Raw genomic sequence first — 21,534 nt, 5'->3', positions numbered from 1 at the left:
AACATCTGAAACAGGCAGTGATGAGTGATTTGACAAGCAAAATACAGACTTCTGCAAGGAAAGGATTTTAAAGTTAAAACAGATGGGAAAAATGTATAACTGTGGGTGGTGACTATATAGAGAATTCTTAACATGCTGTCTGAATTTTGTGAATCTAGGATTACAGGAATTATATGTTTGACAAAAACGTTTTGAATGCCCCTCATATGTGCACAGAATCCTGAATATAAAATTCAATAAGCCAGGACAGAAGGGTAAATAAGCAATATATATATATATATACTGTATATTAGACTATACATACCTGCTGTATTTTAGACTAAATAAGTAGTGTGACTATACTTGCTGTATCCAGGCAGTAGGTAAGGGTACTGAAACTTGAAACAATGGGTCTAAGAAAGATGTTTGGTGGTTGTTTTTCCGCTAGCCTAACTACTGGCATATTCACATGTGAAGATCTCATTCAGTCTAGTACATGTGGTGGTGGTGGGGGAGAAAATCACAATGAACTTAAGAACATCACCTTTTTTTTTTTTTTTTTTTTTATGAAAAACTCCAAACACAAAAAGTATTAGAACCTATAGTACTTAGTACCGTGCATGGGTTGAAGGTTGAGAAGATGAAAGAAGATACTTGTTGACATTAGACTGCAATATACCCAGAACCTCTACATAAAAGTATGTACTGTACTGTTCTTAGGTGCTGGTGCTTATATAGAGGTAATCCAACATGTATTCCTTAGAATTGGCACATCAAAAAAAAGGTACAAGAGACTATTATGCAAAGTGAAGGAAATTAGGATTACTGATAAGACTGTTGATCGAGAGCTGGTTAAAGGTAAGGAGATGAAAGTAAGAAATGTACATTTGTCAGAGTGGGCCAGTATAGCATGTGAAGTCCTTCAGGTATTAGTGCTGGAATCTCTCCTGTTTCTTATCTTAATAACATTGACAAGGGGTTATAGGGAAAGCCATTCAAATTTTGCTGATTTGAAGATAGAAGGGGGTGGTTAATGACCATAACCAGATACACTGCTGAAAATGACTTGGATCAGATTTACATTGAAATTGAGATTGACTGGTCAATCTCAATCTCAATTTCAATGTAAATCTGATGGGGAGGGGAAAAGAGAGAAAAATGGGAATTAGAGTACTATAAGAGGACACCTGCATATAATGGCAAATACATTATCAATATATTATTTTAGCATTAGCATTAGTAGAGGCATTTGATGCAAGAAAGCAAGCTTATGCAGCATCAGCCAAAAAAAAAAAAAAAAACCCACTTCCACTTCACCCCTCTGTTCGTTCAAAATACCTGTCCAGCTGAGCCTTAAACTTATTTAGGCTATCAACCTCCACCACAAGGGATGGAAGTCTGTTCCACCAACCAACCAACCACCCGCTGGCTAAAGGCAAATTTCCGCATGTCTATCCTACATCTGTCTTTCCTCAATTTGAATTTATGCCCTCTCAGGTGATTTTTCTGAGCTAGAGGAAGAATCCCATCAGCACTGAGCATGCTTAAACCATTCAAGGCTTTATACACCTCTATGAGATCACCTCGCTGGTGCCTAGTCTCCAGACACTGTAATTTGCAAAACTTAAGCCTTTCTTCGTAAGAGCACCCCTTTGTTCCATTCACTAATCTTGTTGCCCTTCTCTGTACTCGTTCCAGCAGCTCTACATCCTTCTTGAAATGAGGCCTCCAGACCTGTATACAGTACTCTAGGTGTGGCCTGACCATTGCCTTATACAATGGAATAATCACCTCCTTATCCCTGCTGGAAAAATTCCTGTATATCATTGACAATACTCCATGAGCTACTCTTGCAGCCCGTCTGCACTGCTCAGAGAACTTCATATCTGCCTCCACAACCACCCACAAGTCCCTTTCATTCTTTACCACGGTCAGTGTAGTACCACAGAGTTGATACATTGCTCTGGGGTTGCTGTTTCCCATGTGTAGTACTTTACATTTGTCAATGTTAAACTTCATTTGCCACCTCTCAGCCCATCTGCTCAATCTTTCCAGATCCTGTTGCAGCAGCATAGTGTCAGTAGTGTCCGTGACAACCCTGCCAACCTTTGTATCGTCTGCAAACTTGGACATTAAGCTTGATATACCATCATCAATATCATTTATAAATACAGAAAACAATAATGGACCCAACACTGAGCCCTGAGGGACTCCACTAATAACATTAGTCCACGATGAGCAGTGTCCATTGATTACCACTCTCTGTCTTCTCCCCCTCAACCACCCCTTTATCCATAGCAGCAATTTGCCTCCAATGCCACACTGCTCCAATTTGTGTAGCAGTCTTCCATGTGCAACAGCATCAAAAGCCTTTCTAAGATCCACGTATATAATATCAAAGTTATTCCCTGCATCCAGTTCTTTTGTGACTGCATCATAGTATCCAATCAAGTTGGTCAGGCAAGACTTCCCCTTAACAAAACCATGCTGTGTCTGAGCTATAACTGAAGTCTTGTCTAAATGATCCTGCAGTGCTTCTTTAACCAGTGCCTCCATTAATTTTCCTGGAACAGAAGTTAAGCTCACAGGTCTATAATTACTTGTGTCAGCCTTTGATCCTCCTTTGTGAATTGGGGTCACATTTGCACATTTCCAGTCTATGGGTACCTCCCCTGAGTCCAAGAAAGCTCTCATAATTATGGCTAAGGGTTTGCTTACTTCCTTTGCTGCCTCCTTTAATATAACTGGATAGATCCCATCCACCCCAGGTGCCTTTCTTGTGTTTATCTTCAACAGTTTCTCCTCCACTTTACTCCCAGTTATTTCAAGATTCTGTAGCTTACTGCTAGAGTTGAATACACCTCTGGCATTCCCCTTGCTGAATAACTCCTCATGTGTGAATGTCGATGCAAAATACTCATTTAGTTTGTTGGCTACCTGAGCAGGATCATCAACACTTGACCCATCAATATCAAGTGGACCAATCTGATTCATCCCCTTCCTTCTAGAGTTTACATAAGTAAAGAACTCTTTGCTGTTTTTCTTTGCATCCCTTGACAAGGATTTCTCATAATCTGCCTTCGCCTGCCTAACCTCCTTTGTAACTTGGTTGCATATCAACTTGTATCTATCATAGGCTTCTGTGTCATGTGTTAATTTGTAAGTATCCCGTGCATTTTTCTTCTCTGCCATATGCCTCATTAGTTCATCTGACATCCATTTTGGCCTAAACCTTGAACAATATTTCTTAGTTGGTATATAAAGCCTAGTAGCTTCCAAGATAAGTTCTTTGAATGCTTCCCATTTTGAATTTGCTGTTGGTAACATCATCGGTCCCACTGTATAGAATTTAAATACTGTCTCAGTCCATCGTAGTCGCCTTAACGGAAGCAATAACCCTTCTCTTTACCCCTAATGGTAGTTACCTCTTTGAGTAAATCCCACTTCAGCACACTGTGATCACTGCCACCTAGTGGTTCATTTATCTGCAGATTCTTAATGCATGAAGAATCACTGCTAATAAACAAATCAAGAGTATTACTCCCTCTAGTTGCCTCCCGAACATAACAATTTCTAAGTGTTAAGTAGATGTAGCAAATTAGCAATCACAGTATACAGAAATCTACAATGAAGTGAAGAAAATCTTCCATAAATCAGTCAGTGTTGCACTAATATAAGACCACATAGCAAACTAGAATATTTTATATAACTAATCATCACAAAAAAAAAAAAAAAAAAAAAAAAAGTTAGCATTAGCATTAGTAGAGGCATATGATGCAAGAAAGCAAGCTTATTCAGCATCAGCCAAAAAAAAAAAAAAAAAAAAAAAAAAACACACCACTCCCATTTCACCCCTCCGTTCGTTCGAAATACATGTCCAGTTGAGCTTTAAATTTGTTTAGGCTTTCAACTTCAACAACAAGTGATAGAAGTCAGTTTCACCAACCAACCACCCGCTGGCCAAAGGCAAATTTCCGCACATCTATCCGACATCCGTCCTTCCTCAATTTGAATTTATGCCCTCTGAGGTGATTATTCTGAGCAAGATGAAGAATCCCATTTGCATTGAGCATGCTCAAACCATTCAAAGCCTTATACACCTCTATCAGATCACCTCGCCGGTGCCTAGTCTCCAGACTCTGTAATTTGCAAAACTTAAGCCTTTCTTCGTAAGAGCAACCCTTTGTTCCATTCACTAATCTTGTTGCCCTTCTCTGCACCCGTTCCAGCAGCTCTACATCCTTCTTGAAATGAGGCCTCCAGACCTGTATACAGTACTCAAGATGTGGCCTAACCATTGCCTTATACAAGGGAATAATCACCTCCTTATCCCTGCTAGAAAAATTCCTGTATATCATTGACAAGACACCATGAGCTACTCTTGCAGCTCGTCTGCACTGCTCAGAGAACTTCATATCTGCCTGCACAATTACCCCCAGGTCCTTTTCATTCTCCACCACTGTCAGTGTAGTACCGCAGAGTTGATACGTTGCTCTGGGGTTACTGTTTCCCATATGTAGTACTTTACATTTGTCAATGTTAAACTTCATTTGCCACCTCTCAGCCCATCTGTTCAACCTTTCCAGATCCTGTTGCAGCAGCATAGCATCAGTAGTGTCCTTAACAACCCTGCCAACCTTTGTATCATCTGCCAACTTGGACATTAAACTTGATATCCCATCATCAATATCATTCATAAACACCGAAAACAACAACGGACCCAACACTGAACCCTGAGGAACTCCACTAATAACATTAGTCCACGTTGAAGAGTGTCCATTGATTACCACTCTCTGTCTTCTGCCACTCAACCATTCCCTTATCCATAGCAGCAATTTGCCTCCAATGCCACACTGCTCCAATTTGTGCAGCAGTCTTCCATGTGCAACAGTATCAAAAGCCTTTCTAAGATCCAAATATATAATATCAAAGTTATTCCCTGCATCCAGTTCTTTTGTGACTACATCATAGTATCCAATCAATCAAATTGGTCAGGCAAGACCTGCCCTTAACAAAACCATGCTGCGTCTGAGCTATAACTGAATTCTTGTCTAGATGATCCTGCAGTGCTTCTTTAACCAGTGCCTCCATTAATTTACCTGGAACAGAAGTTAAACTAACAGGTCTATAATTACTTGTGTCAGCCTTTGATCCTCCTTTGTGAATTGGGGTTACATTTGCACATCTCCAGTCTATGGGTACCTCCCCTGAGTCCAAAGAAGCTCTCATAATTATGGCTAGGGGTTTGCTTACTTCCTTTGCTGCCTCCTTTAATATAACTGGATAGATCCCATCCACCCCAGGTGCCTTTTTTATGTTTATCCTCAACAATCTCTCCTCCACTTTCTTCTCAGTTATTACAAAATCATCCAGCTCACTGCCAATGTTTACTTTACCTACATCATTCTCCTTCCTGAATAACTCCTCATGCGTGAATTAGCATTAGCAGAGGCATATGATGCAAGAAAGCAAGCTTATTCAGCATCAGCCAAAAAAAAAAAAAAAAAAAAAACCCACTCCCATTTCACCCCTCCGTTCGTTCGAAATACCTGTCCAGTTGAGCTTTAAATTTGTTTAGGCTATCAACTTCAACAACAAGTGATGGAAGTCGGTTCCACCAACCAACCACCCGCTGGCCAAAGGCAAATTTCCGCACATCTATCCGACATCCGTCCTTCCTCAATTTGAATTTATGCCCTCTGAGGTGATTATTCTGAGAAAGATGAAGAATCCCATTGGCATTGAGCATGCTCAAACCATTCAAAGCCTTATACACCTCTATCAGATCACCTCGCCGGTGCCTAGTCTCCAAACTCTGTAATTTGCAAAACTTACTAATCTTGTTGCCCTTCTCTGTACCCGTTCCAGCAGCTCTACATCCTTCTTGAAATGAGGCCTCCAGACCTGTATACAGTACTCAAGATGTGGCCTTACCATTGCCTTATACAAGGGAATAATCACCTCCTTATCCCTGCTAGAAAAATTCCTGTATATCATTGACAAGACACCATACTCGTTTAGATTGTTAGCCACCTGAGCAGGATCCTCAACTGTTGAACCATCAATATCCAGTGGACCAATCTGATTCATCCCTTTCCTTCTTGAGTTTAAATATGTAAAGAACTCTTTTCTGTTTTTCTTTGCATCCTTTGCCAAGGATTTTTCGTAGTCTGCCTTTGCCTGCCTAATCTCCTTTGTGACTTGGTTACAGACCAACATATCTATCATAGGCTTCCATGTCACCCATTAATTTGTATGAATCCCATGCATTTTTCTTCTCTGCCACCTGTCTCATTAGTTCATCTGACAACCATTTAGGCCTAAACCTTGAACAATATTTCTTAGTTGGTATGTAAAGCCTGGTAGCCTCCAAAATTAGTTCCTTGAATGCTTCCCATTTTGAGTTTGCTGTTGGTAACATCATCAGTTGGTCCCACTGTATAGAATTTAAATACTGTCTCAGACCATCATAGTCGCCTTTACGAAAACAAAAACCCTTCCCTTTACCTCTGATGGTAGTTACCTCCTTGAGTAAATCCCACTTCAACACACTGTGATCACTGCCACCTAGTGGTTCATTTATCTGCAGATTCTTAATGCATGAAGAATCACTACTGATAATCAGATCAAGAGTATTGCTCCCTCTTGTTGCCTCACGAACATGCTGATGTAGAAAACAATCATCCAATAAATCCACAAAAGCCTTGCTAGTGTGTGAGTGACCAACCCACAAATTCCAGTCAATATCTGGGAAATTAAAATCCCCCATTATAAGACTCTCTGATTTACTGGGCCACTCTATTTCCCTGTACAATATCTTATTATACTCATCAGAGTCATTAAGCCTATAGCACACTCCTACTCTCAATTTTGATTTCCCTATGCTTATGTCACACCAAACTGACTCGACACTGCCCTGTCCATCGATGTCGACTGGCTTCACTTCCTTGGACTTTATGTGTTTCTTAATTAATAGCATAACCCCTCCTCCCCTGTCTATCCTTTCTATACACATTGTATTCCCCAAATTCCAGTTCCGCATTACTTATATCTGTGTGACACCACGTCTCTGATATCCCAACAATATCTGCCTTTGATGTTTTGAGCAATACCTCAAATTCATCAAATTTATTTACCAAACTCCTAGCATTGGTGTACACGCAGGTATACATGCACCTGTTTCTATTCTTAGCTACCCTAACACACCCTTAGTAAAGCATAACTGCGATGCCTCCTCTAATGTCCAGAGAAGTAATGTTAGTTCTAAATCTGAAGGTGGCATCTTTCTCAAAAGCAACTTGCAGACTATGGCACTGGATTGTACTGGAATCTATGCATACAATATCCAAAGAAAGCAGAGGATCATTATCACTAACAGTTGAGTCTTGAGTATGTTGAATAAAATTTTCATTGCATTATGGTAAAAATAGTTTGCTAACAAGCTGTTTCAAAATACCTGATGTACATTCAGTGATAACTAAATTACGACCAACCCATCCATAATGGACTATGCCACATAGCTCACAGTATAAAAAGCCTAACAGGTTCATTAGCTAGAGCAGTGGTAATTTGCAGGCTAATCATGCAAGGCAAAGTGATAAAGTAGCATTTATGAGATGTGGTAAAGATATCACTGAGTTTCAAAAAAAGGACATGATTGTGGGTGCTCATGAGTTGGATGCTTCCATATTGGAAATGGCACATCTTGTTAGTTGCTCACAGCCCACTGTGGTTAAGGTGTACAAAGAATGGTATAAAATAGGTCAAACCACCTTGCATCGACAGAACTATAAAGGATTATGCTAGGTAGATGGAAATGGTAAGTAAAGGGTGCAGCACATTGTATGGGCACAATGACAGGTCACTGTGTGACAGCTAACATTGCAACAAAATATGGGAAATGCAAGAACAAAATCCAAAATGACAATGTGCCACACACTCAGACGTATGAATGACAAATTGTCATGATATCAACAACATGCTGGTTGGACACTGGAGGACTGGAAACAAGTGTGCTGGAGACGAGTGCAAATACATAGTGCAACGTGCTGATGGACATCTTCATGTGTGGTGCAAGCAACACGAATCCATGGACCAATCATGTATGGTGCCCGTATCCAGGCAGTGGTTGCATAGGGAATATTTTTCTGGCAAAAACTATGACCCCTGCTGCAAAGGAACAAAGCAACATGAGTCCATGGACCCATCATGCATGGTGTCCACTATCCAGGCAGTTCTCCTAGACATCCAGAAGATGTTCCCGAGATCACCAACCTGGCTCTCTCCAGGGCTACTAACCACCTACCTTCTTACTGGATACGGAGCCATCAGAGGGAAGCTAATCACATTTGGCCTAACAGATAACCCCATTTTGCTCAACTGGCCTCCTGAGAGCATATCATGTACCACTTCCCACTCTTTGAAGTTCTCTGCTGCTTACTAATTTCCAAGATCCACTTCATCCCGAGGAACCAAGAACACCACCTACTGGAATTAGAAGAAACATACCGTGCCTTCTCCAAATTTTCTCAGGATCTCTTTGTGAGATGCAGCACCCTTTTACCACCATAACAGACTGTCTTTCCACCATCATACCCGACACAACATATGCCTGGAATTGCAACCAAACTATAACTCTACTCCAAGTCCCTGTGATCAACCGAAATAGTGCTAACAAAGATGGAGATACTTCTCCGACTGATGAGTTTCCAACCCTATTGCACGTCAACGATCCGACGCAGTGCATAGCAACTGCAAGAAGCGACCAAGCTGAAACAGAGCCACTGTATCCTTAACAGAGGAACCATCTTTATGGACAATACCTGGCATATTCAACGCTCTAGATCAAGCTATACTGGACATGACACCTGATCACTTGACCATTGTCAGTGACTGCATTAACCGAACCAAACAACCACCCCTGGACAGGGATACTGCCCCATGTGTGACCACACTGGATATTGAAGTGCATGCAGCTTCATTGCCTCTGCACCATCTTGGCGATCTAAACCGGGCACCCTTGCCTGGTTTTCTTTTATTCCTTTCCCTGGCAGGGAAAAGGGGAGACAGTCTTCAGCTCCCCCTCCATTGTTTCTCCCCTTTTCTCCTGGTGGGGCCTGGGCCAGCCTCACTGACCATATTGGGGGCGTCTTCTCTATCATCCCTGTATTTCTACCTTTCACCTCCCAGTCTTCAGCCTCCCCCCCTACTCTACCTAGAGCTAGCATATGCCCCACACAAAGTTCAAATTTAATCACGTTTATAAACATTTGGCCTTTCCAATTCTAGCACTCACCCCCATGATCATTAATTTTTTTTTTGGATCCTAGCCACTGAAATATCAGGAAATTAGGTGGTAGGACCTGCCAGAGTAAAAATCTAAAACTGGTGTACCTGGTCAATCTCCCCGAGGTTAAGTGTGGGCAACGTTGGGCCCCATCAGGGGCCCAGTGGCTAATAGGCCAGAAGAACAACAGAACATGACTTTACACACCACAAGATCCACACACTTAAATCTCTGGCCTTTACATTGTACTGTATCACATGACAATGAAAACTATGCAGAGATGGGGGAAACCCCTGGTGCCGTTTGACCCTACACACACTTTACACTGATACAGGTGGTGGCTGTTTAATGGGGAACATTTTGCTGGCAAAAACTAGGGGTCCTAGTTCTTGCCAGAAAAATGTGCAAAGGGACCAACATTCCACTGGTGAAGTCTACCAGCAGCTCTTAGGAGACTGTGCCCTCTGCTATGTTGCATATTTTCTCAGAGAGAAATGGGATCTTCCAAGCCAATAATGAGCCATGTCATCAAGCTTACACTGTGCATAAGTAGCTTGAAGAACACAGTGAACACCCACCTTGAGCTATGTCAGGCCTGCACTGTACACAAGCAGTTCAAGAAACACAGTGAAGATTTCACCCATCTTAATTGGCTTCCAAATTTGTCTGACCTCAATCCAATTGAACACTTGTGGGACGTTTCGGAATGGGAAGTGAGGCGTATGGACACACAACCATCATCTATTCCAACTCTGTGGAAAACCTTGTTGGCAGCATAGCTGCAAATCCCTATGGACACATTCAAACATCCAGCAGAGTCAATGCATAGGCAGATAGCAGCTGTTATCTGTGCAAATGGTGGCCCAATGCAGTATGAGGTATTTGGTCATAATTCAGTGATCACTCGGTATATATTAACTATACAGTGGGTGGGAGTATTCTCAAAGAAAACAATGAGTCTTAGAGTGATGTTACTTTTATAAGTCTTAAAATGTTCAAGTTTTATAATTTTACTCTTCCTATTTATGCTTTTATCATATTCAGTACATACATACATACATACATACCTACACTGAGTGATCACTGAATTATGACCACCCCTATGAAAACTGAATGCGACCAGTTGACCACATGAGGTACGAGAGTGCGGAGTTAGTCAATCTACATAGCACAGATAAGGTGTCAGTGGTTCAGTATGTAGTAAAATTCTGAGCGTGATGGGTAAAAGGAAGTATTTATCGAACTTTGATAAAGGACAGATTGTGGGTGCTCGACAAGCTGGTGCATCAATTTCCCAAACAGCTGAACTGGTGGGGTGTTCGAAAACTGCCATAGTTAAAGTGTACCAGGACTGGCATCAAAATGGTCAAAAAAAGGCCCGACGGCAAAACTGCAAAGGTCAGTGAAAGATTGATGTTAGAGGTGAGCACCAGGTCTGACAACTCGTACAAGCAAACAAGGGCAGCACTGTTGAAGAGTTGACTGCCCAATACAACATGGGCCAACCCAGAACAATATCTGGCATGACCATGCACCGCACACTCACATGTATGGGCTATACCAGCAGACGACCCCTACGGCATCCCCTCCAAACCAAGATTCATCACCGTAAAAGACTCACCAGGTGCAAAGAGCATGCAAGTTGTAAGTTAGAAGACTGGAAGAAGGCATGCTGGTTGGATGAGTCACGTTATTTACTCCACACCGTGGATGGTCGTGTATGGATTTGGCATCAACAACATGAAGCTCTTCATCCATCATGCACGGTATCAAAAGTGCAGGCCAGTGGACGCATTTGTATGGTGTTGGGCATGTTTCACTGGCAGGAACTTGGACCCCTGGGGCACGTGGAACAACATATCAGTGGTCTCCTCTATCGTCAACTGCTTGCTGACTGTGTACACCCTGCTATGTTACACTTCTTCCTGAATGGCGATGGTATCTTACAAGATGACAATTTGCCGAGCCATCTGGCACTTGATGTGCAGGAATGTGCAGGAGGAACACAGTTCTGACTTCCAGCATATCAGTTGACCTCCGAACTCCGCCAATGTCAATCCCATAGAGCACTTGTGGGGAACTTTGGAAAGGCATATCAGGCATCTGGATACACCAATTGCCTCCATACCTGCATTGCTGACCGCATTACACACAGCTTAGTTAACTATACCTCCCAAATGCTTCCAACAACTAGCTGAATCAATGCCAGATCAGATAGCTGCTGTACTGAGGGCAAAAGGAGGATCTACAAAGTATTAGGTAGGTGGTCATAATTTAGTGATCACTAAGTGTATATATACACAGTATACAGGTGGCCCTCGAGATTACGCCAGGGTTAGGTTCCTGGGGATACAGGTGCAAATGGAATTGGAGAAAATAGAACCCTTTATATCATGGAGTCAATAGGAAATCACAGGGTTGGGTTCCATGCACCAAAATTTTTAATTATGGTGCCCAGAATCTAACCCTGTGATTGTATAATAAAATTTTAAAAATTTAATTTTAAAAAAAAAAGTTTTTTGGTTCAAATCATTGACCCAAAGTGTCAGCAATTGCTCCATTTTTTCTAAAAGCATACTTCTGCTGTAACTAACTTGTGTAGCACTCTCCCTGGTAGCACTTTGCATCAATTGTTTTATTTTATCAACATTCTTCATAATTGTAGTAATAGTCGATTGAGGCATATTCATAGTCCTACACACATTAGGGCGGCTTTCACCAGCTTCTATCCTCCAAATAACCTCCATCTTATTTTCCAATGTGATAGAACGACATGCCTTTATCACACTTTCATTTGCACTAGGATTCATTGAACTTCTTTTACCTGACATGGCATCTCTTTATTCTATTAAATTAAAAAAAACTTTATAACACGACTGGCAAAAACTGCACATAGCTATCACTATTATTAATAGCACAATTAATAAAAAATGTTTGCATAATAAATTTAAAACACGTGTAAATGCCGTAAAAAAACAACCAACAATGCTTCATCGCATGGACCTTTACCACCCGCATCCATGAGTGGCTACTTCGAGGGTGGGCAGCTTTCTCATCTCTGATTAGCTATGATACGGATGCACTAATTGCTGATTGTTCTTGATCACATGAACAGTGCATGATACATAGTACAGTACTATGCTGATAAATTTTGTATGACAATTTTAAAAACTTTCAATTTATTAAAAAAAAAAAAAAAAAAAAAAACGCAAAAATAAATAAAAATGGCCTTGTGGTTAGTGACCAGTGTTATTGGGAAACAGTGCAAATCAGACCAGCAACAAAATAATGACTACCTGTACATACACAAACTTTTTTTTTTAATATTATATTAAAATATCCATTTAATTGTTTCATTGGTGTAGGAAAGAACTTTTTTGTTACTGAATTTTAATTGGACAACTCTGGTAACTATAGACCGGCAAGTCTGACTTCTATGGCGGGGAAAACAATGGAATCTGTGGTTAAGGATATGATACAGGATCATCTGGATAAGAATGTTATCCTTAATGTATCAATAGCATGGGTTCAAAATGGGGAAATCTTTCCTATCAATCTAGTTAATTACTATGATGAAGTCATAAAACAGTTGGATGCAAGAAAAAAAAAAAAACTTTGACATCATTTACCTTCACTTCAATAATGCTTTTGATGCAATTCTGCATGAAAGACTATTATGCAAAGTGAAGCAAATTAGGATTACTGATAAGACAATCAAGAGCTGGTTAAAAGGAGATGAAAGTAAGAAATTCACATTTGTCAGAGTGGACCAGTGTGGCATGTGAGGTCCCTCAGGTATTAGTGCTGGAATCTCTCCTGTTTCTTATCTTCCTTAATAATATTGACAAGGGAGTATAGGGGAAGCTGTTCAAATTTTTCTGATTTGAAGATAGAAGGGGTGGTTAACAACCAGGTATGTTGCTTCGAAATGACTTGGATCAGATGCAAATATGGTCTGAAATAAAATGCAACTAAAGTTTAAATGCTTCTAAATGTAAAGTTAAAACTTGGCACATCATGAGCCCTCTATGATTTATAAGATTTTGCAAATAAGGAAAAAGGAAGTCATTGTAACATGTCAAACTAGAGTCAAGATAATAACCCAAACAATAATTTAAGCCTCACGTGGAATGAAGGCCTTACTTTTCTGCAAGCTTTTGGAAATACCAAAGCAAAAAAAAAAAAAAAAAAAAGTCTTTCACCACTAAGATTGGTTATGTAAGTAACATTAAACATCACTCTATGGTCACAAGCTATTTATCACTGTAACATTCACATGCTTGCATAACTGATCACAGATCATATGGATGATCCTAAAGGTAATCAGACCAATGACAGTGGGCCTGCCCCTTGCAGGCCCACTGTCATTGGCCTGATTACCTTTATGAAACAATAAAGACCTAAGAAGCATGTAATGCATTGAAGACCAACTCAAAGAAATTCAGCAGTGAAAATCCTTACAGGAGAAGAAAATTACAAAATATGTGTTCCCATATTCAACTCTAATAATAAAGCACAACCAAATTTCAGAAAATGGAGATGCTAATAAGATAAGATTTGTGAATAGATATTCATTTAGAACTCAAACAAATGTTTTATGTCATCTTGTGGTATACAATATTTATCTATTTGTAAAATTGTTTAAAGAAAATGTCTATACAAATTGCAAAAATGCTTAAGAACATATGTACCAGGCAATAACATAAGGTGTGGCTATTAAATAACTAGACTGTTGCAATAAAATAAATATAATGAAATATTTCATACCATACATGTTATCCCTTTCAAAACAAGTGCCTTAGGCTTGCGCACACTGTTCCATATGCTTCTTACAAGCACAGAAACATTTCTGGAAGTAATCTTCTGAAAGTCCTTTTAATACTTCATTTGTTCTTTTCTGAATGTGTTCAATGGACTGAAAATGGATTCCTTTTTAAGTACATGTTTCAGTTTAGGGAAGAGAAAAAAAAAAGCCACAAGGGGCTGGATCTGGCAAGCAGGGTGCATGTTCATACACAGGGATTTGTTTTTCACTAGAAACTGGCAAACAGAGCACATTGTATGCTGGAGCATCCAACTATCACTCCACAATTCAGGTCTCTTCCTTCAAAATTTTTTTATGCAGCCTTGTCAGAACTTCAATGTAGCGTGTTTGATTGACAAACTAATTTGGTGGGATGTGTTCACCCATAATAATTTCTTTAATATTGAAGAAAACAAGATACATGATTTTCATTTTTGATTTTGACATTCTTGTTTTTTTTTAGTCTTTGGGATTGTTTTGTCTTCCACTGCATTGACCGTCTTTTAGTTTCTGGGTCGTACTGGAACAGTTAACTCACTGCAAGTAATTACAGTACTTAAGTCTGGATATTCTTCAGATTTTTTTCAAAACTTCTTAACAAACTTGGAGTCTTCTCATTCTTTGATCCTCATACAAAATTTTTGGTACCATCTCGGCAAACTTTTCTTGTGCCTAAAATTTCAGTTAAAATTTATTTAAATGTTTCTCTGTCCATATTGAGTTCTGATGAAACCCATTCTAATGCTTAAACAATGATCACTTCTAATCAATGTCCTTACCTGGTCCACATTTTCATCAGTTTTCATGGATAACTGATGGCCTGGTTGTTCACCATCTTCAACATTCTCTCTTATTTCTAAAAATCTTTTATGCCATTCAGACACACCAACTCTTGACATAATATCTTCCACATAAACAACTCATACTTTCAGTTGATGTTTCTTTAGTTTTATTTAAAATTTGACGTTGATTCGTTGTTCTTTTCTTTTGTCTGTCATGTTTCTGGCAAACTGCAAAAACACAGTGTAATGAACACCTGATTCACTGCAAGCAAATAAGTGTGTTGGAAGATGACTTGGCAGACAACCAGGGAAAGGTTCAAGGTCAACTGCTGTGCCTTTGTTTCACAGGTATCATGTAGATAGTGTGTAGTGGCTGTGTGCATAGGCTCATTATTTAATAATCATAATAAATGGGGAAATAATTAAGGCTTTTATATAAAAATTCTTAAATGTATGAATACATTTACAAAATTCTGATGGAATTAGCCAACAAATAATGCAACTTACAAAATTTCTTCTTCTTAAAATCAAAGGAATTGTTGCTAAAAGTGGTGTTACTTGTGCTGACTTCTGCAGAGTAGAAATAAGCAGGCGTCTTTTGTTTTTCATATTGCATTCCAATCTAAGGATATATTTCAACTTTGGTTAACAAATCAAATAAACTGAATATTTTTAATTTTAATCATTATATGATTATGTTTGTAAAAGTTAATTATAAGAGATAATAAAAAATTATCTAACTAATGCCATCCTATGTGTTTCGAACCATTAAGATACCTTTACCACAATTAAAACATTGCACAAACAGCACACTAGAATTCCCCTGTGGGTTACAAAAAAATATAATTTCTTACATATACCAGTTTATTTAATGTCTGTAAATTGTGTGCATTCTCTGCTTGACTTGCCTAGTTTGCTGTTCAAAAAAAAAAAAAAAAAAAACCCAGTTTCTGTGGGGAAAAACTTTGCTGTCTATGCCTGAGACCGACTAACTCAGCCACAGAGTGAAAAAAGCCCATTAAAGTTCCTCGCGTCATCGATGGGATTTGAACCCGGGCCTTTTTCACCCGGTGTGCAGAGGACGGTGACGATACTACTGTGCTAACCACACAGACCCTGTGGGTTACAGTATAAGTTATGAGATACAACATTCACACCAAATCACCAATACCAAGGTTCTACTTATATTAAGTCGTAACTTACAAAATCTCTAACTAAAATTAAAAATACACTAACGAACATGACTAAGGCTTAAATTTTCGAAAAAGCATTGTTTCCAGGAACTCAAAATTCTTCACATGCACAAAGCCAGCTATTGATATTTTAGGTTAATACCACTGGATAAATAGCATTAATCCACCCCCTTATCCTTTTCACAATCATCATGATATTTTCTCTAACAATTCCTTTTTAGTGACCACACATTCATACTAGAGCTTCTTATCAGCCCAAGATAAGAACGTCATATCAATATGGGTATCAAATTTTTAAAATTTGCTATTGCATTTGTTGGACAATTACACCTGGTATTACCACATTATAATACCAGGTGTAATTTCAAGAATGCAATAAAAATAATTTCAATTTAACCTTATTAACACAGCTTGTGCTTTCATTCATAGAAATAATTTTGTAAGGGTATATATGTCCTTCAAGAACCATAAGATCCAAAATGCTACTTCTTTTCCCAAAGAGATAGCTAGACATGATATCAGAAACCTAACTGTACCAGAAATTCCCTTTCCCCAACACAAATTTTGATTATTTTTTAAAGTTTTCTAGGGCAAAAAATTATGCCACATGTTTCCACTCCTTAGATGTCTTACAGGATCACATTAATCCTGCTGTTAAAAATATTTGCTATCCAGGCTAAACTTATGGTCAACTCTGTTGACATTTATAGAGGTGCACTGAAAGAAATCGCTAACCATTAAGGAAAATTTTGTATACTAAATATTTTCAATTTACATTAGATTTGATAAAAAAAAATATACAGACTTATATTAAAGATAAAAAAAAGTGCATAGACTTCACCTTGCATTAAATATCACATTTATTGCACATATCAAGCTACCATTATTATAATTCTGAACTTACATGATTTCTAGTGAAAATTCTCCATTGTCTGGGATATTCAACTGAAACACTAGATATGGCTGCATTAGGCTCACTAAAAAGATGAATAAGTATTAATATCACCAGTCCTTATATGCTGATCTAAAAATGTCACTTAAAAGTTGTTTTTGAAGAAAGACACATTTTTGAATTTGAATTTTAAAAGAAAACTTTATGGGTTTTACAGAAAATTATATATATTCTCTCTCCTCAGAAAAAAGAATAAGCTATCACATTTTATATATAAATTGACGGCCATTAAACATTGTTTTATAATCAGTGAACTATAACTATAAATGGTAAAGTCTGTCAAGGAAAACAAAGCGATGATTCAGGTCACACCTACGAGTGGAACACAGCAAATTCTGACAAGTCCAGTTGTTTGACAGCAGCCAAATCCTCTGTTTGCACCCTCATGACAGCGAAATCATTAGTAGCCATGGTATTTCTTAGCACACTGGAGATCATAATCTCATGTGACCCAACACAAGGAGGGATAGAGGTGTATCATCCTACAGAAAAATGATCAAAATCTCTAAAATTCTAGGTGGTAAATGAGTCCCTTCACCTAGCAGGAAGCATCTAGATCGGCTAGTGAATAATCCTGATCTGCTATGGGAAGGAGTTGCAGAAGGCTATACTATGTTAAGTATTCATCACCAGTTCTTACATGCTCTGATCTAGAGAAAGACTACAGTAGGGAGAAGAAACAACACACACACACACACACACACACACACACAAATCTGAAGTAGTTGCCCACAGCAGTCATTGAATTTCAGCAGCATTAGTGACTTAGGCCATACCGCACCACTGTATGTTATGTCTGTACAAGTGTGTGTGTGTTCAGGGGGCTGATTTGAATGTCATGTGAGGAACTGAGAATCCTACTCCCTCCATCTGAGATTGGGTTGCCCACAGTACTTTATCTAAACTCCTAAAAAGTCCATAAGAGAATAGTCAAGTTAAGTTCTGCAAATTGCAGTGGCTGGAGACTAGGCACCTGCACAGTGATCTGATTGAGGTGTATAAGGCCTTGAATGGATTGAGTATGCCGAATTCTGATGGGATCCTTCCACTTGTTCAGATTAGAAACCTAAGGGGGCATAAATTCAAATTAAGAAAGGACAGATGTAGAATAGATGTGCGGAAATATGCCTTTAACCAGCCGGTGGTTAATTGCTGGAACAAACTTCCATCTGTCATTGTGGAAGTTGATAGGTTGAATAAATTTAAGGAGGAACTGAACAGGCATTTGGAGGGAATGGTGTGATTTTTTTTTTTGGCTCATGCTGCATAAGCTCATACCTTGCTTTCTTGCATCACATGCCACTACTACTATTAATGATCCCTCTTTTACAAACTCACTCCACTCAATCACACAGATGTTCAGTTTCCAGTAGATACCTTTTCTACATATATTTCCAAGGGCAGTGATCCTTCTATAATTTCACTTCATTTTTTTTCAAATTAGCCCAAGAACGTGTATTAGATAGTCAATCATCAATTCATTGCTTAGTTTCAAACTCACCAAACTAAATTTTTTTCTTTGTTTATCTCTTCTACTTCTGTTCTTGGAACAATCTCCCTTCTGTATTTCCTGAAAATTACTACAAATCTACAGAAGTTCAAGTCTATGACACACAAGTATCTTCTAGATACTTGTGTGTCATAGAAGATACTTGTGTGTCATAGTTCAAGTCTATGGCACACAAGTATCTTCTAGATACTTGTGTGTCATATTATAGGTTCCAATAACCTTTCACATTTAGATTATAAAAAAATAATAAAATATATTTTTTAATCTTAATTTTTATTGTTACATTATTAATTATATTATTTTACTACTATTATTATAATACTCTGTTGCTACATTTCAGCTGCTACTGGGAGCCAAAAATGATGTATCTGCAGCTGATTAATTTAGGGAGAGGTGGCAACTCAAGTTGCTTTTGTGTTCAACTCATTCTTGTCATAAAAGTGCAACTATTCATGCATAATCAGTTATTAAAGTATTTAATATATATATATATATATATATATTAGTATGCAAATACATATTAAATGATATTCTGTGTTATGATAATTGTATTTTGATTAAAAATGCTTATAAAATATTAATATGGAGCAGTATATCCATGAAAAAATAAGCTTAATCCAGAAAGTGATCCAGCTTTGTTCAATTAGTTTATATGGGGGAAATTATTTCTGGAACACAAATTTTTATTTTCCATAAGGTTTCCAGGAATGCACTAATTCTGTAACTCAAGAGGTATCTACATTCTGAATGTAGATACCTCTTGTATATATAGATGATATTTTTTTTTTTGAGGTCAGTAGACTTTTGACAGTGATCACATTCAAAAGGAAATGAAAGAAATACTGAAAAAAAATTTTTACTATCAGTAACAGTGATTGAGATCCTATTCAATTATAATACATATAATATGTATTCAATACAAAATAGAATCAATTCAGTTTCTTAAAAATCATAACTTAAAAATCTAGTTTTCGTTTTTATTATTTTGAATATTTTCTGTCATATGATATGTCACATGTTGATATAATTATATATGATATAACATAAAAAGTAATCAATAATAATAAATTAGGAAACCTAATTTAATAAATTATAATAATAAATATGATATATTTAAAATGAGCAAAAGCATAATGAAGGAAACAATACTTAACATTAGCAATATATTGAATAATTATAACAGTGGCAGAGAAGAAAAATGCATGGGATACATAAAAATTAATGGGTGACATGGAAGCCTATGATAGATATAAGTTGGTCTGTAACCAAGTCACAAAGGAGATTAGGCAGGCAAAGGCAGACTATGAAAAATCCTTGGCAAAGGATGCAAAGAAAAACAGAAAAGAGTTCTTTACATACTTGAACTCGAAAAGGAAAGGGATGAATCAGATTGGTCCACTGGATATTGATGGTTCAACAGTTGAGGATCCTGCTCAGGTGGCTAACAATCTAAGCGAGTATTTTGCATCTACATTCACGCATGAGGAGTTATTCAGGAAGGAGAATGATGTAGGTAAAGTAAACATTGGCAGTGAGCTGGATGATTTTGTAATAACTGAGAGGAAAGTGGAGGAGAGATTGTTGAGGATAAACATAAAAAAGGCACCTGGGGGGATGGGATCTATCCAGTTATATTAAAGGAGGCAGCAAAGGAAGTATGCAAACCCCTAGCCATAATTATGAGAGCTTCTTTGGACTCAGGGGAGGTACCCATAGACTGGAGATGTGCAAATGTAACCCCAATTCACAAAGGAGGATCAAAGGCTGACACAAGTAATTATAGACCTGTTAGTTTAACTTCTGTTCCAGGTAAATTAATGGAGGCACTGGTTAAAGAAGCACTGCAGGATCATCTAGACAAGAATTCAGTTATAGCTCAGACGCAGCATGGTTTTGTTAAGGGCAGGTCTTGCCTGACCAATTTGATTGGATACTATGATGTAGTCACAAAAGAACTGGATGCAGGGAATAACTTTGATATTATATATTTGGATCTTAGAAAGGCTTTTGATACTGTTGCACATGGAAGACTGCTGCACAAATTGGAGCAGTGTGGCATTGGAGGCAAATTGCTGCTATGTATAAGGGGATGGTTGAGTGGCAGAAGACAGAGAGTGGTAATCAATGGACACTGCTCAACGTGGACTAAGGTTATTAGTGGAGTTCCTCAAGGTTCAGTGTTGGGTCTGTTGTTGTTTTCGGTGTTTATGAATGATATTGATGATGGGATATCAAGTTTAATGTCCAAGTTTGCAGATGATACAAAGGTTGGCAGGGTCGTTAAGAACAATACTGACGCTATGCTGCTGCAACAGGATCTGGAAAGGTTGAACAGATGGGCTGAGAGGTGGCAAATGAGGTTTAACATCGACAAATGTAAAGTGCTGCATATGGGAAACAGTAACCCCAGAGCAACGTATCAACTCTGCGGTACTACACTGACAGTGGTGGAGAATGAAAAGGACCTGGGGGTAATTGTGCAGGCAGATATGAAGTTCTCTGAGCAGTGCAGACGAGCTGCAAGAGTAGCTCATGGTGTCTTGTCAATGATATACAGGAATTTTTCTAGCAGGGATAAGGAGGTGATTATTCCCTTGTATAAGGCAATGGTAAGGCCACATCTTGAGTACTGTATACAGGTCTGGAGGCCTCATTTCAAGAAGGATGTAGAGCTGCTGGAACGGGTACAGAGAAGGGCAACAAGATTAGTAAATGGAACAAAGGGTTGCTCTTACGAAGAAAGGCTTAAGTTTTGCAAATTACAGAGTCTGGAGACTAGGCACCGGCGAGGTGATCTGATAGAGGTGTATAAGGCTTTGAATGGTTTGAGCATGCTCAATGCCAATGGGATTCTTCATCTTTCTCAGAATAATCACCTCAGAGGGCATAAATTCAAATTGAGGAAGGACGGATGTCGGATAGATGTGCGGAAATTTGCCTTTGGCCAGCGGGTGGTTGGTTGGTGGAACCGACTTCCATCACTTGTTGTTGAAGTTGATAGCCTAAACAAATTTAAAGCTCAACTGGA

At 38.5% G+C, this 21,534-nt stretch overlaps 1 protein-coding gene across 1 annotated transcript in view; it reads right to left on the bottom strand.

Annotated features, from left to right (window-relative positions):
• The window catches only part of LOC150086905 (uncharacterized), a 152,366-nt gene that overhangs the window by 100,388 nt on the left and 30,444 nt on the right, over positions 1–21,534 (bottom strand). The window contains exons 5-6 of the mRNA XM_090372316.1: positions 16,949–17,021; positions 15,359–15,473 (exon numbers count right to left, since the gene is read on the bottom strand). Of these exons, the coding sequence (XP_090228442.1) occupies positions 15,359–15,473; positions 16,949–17,021 (188 nt within the window). The remainder of the gene's footprint in view (positions 1–15,358; positions 15,474–16,948; positions 17,022–21,534) is intronic.

The sequence above is a fragment of the Mastigoproctus giganteus genome, chromosome 4 (assembly GCF_048544385.1).
Source record: "Mastigoproctus giganteus isolate SK-2022 chromosome 4, ASM4854438v1, whole genome shotgun sequence".
Classification (NCBI taxonomy): Eukaryota; Metazoa; Arthropoda; class Arachnida; order Uropygi; family Thelyphonidae; genus Mastigoproctus; species Mastigoproctus giganteus.
This window is presented reverse-complemented; position numbering and strand designations above follow the sequence as displayed.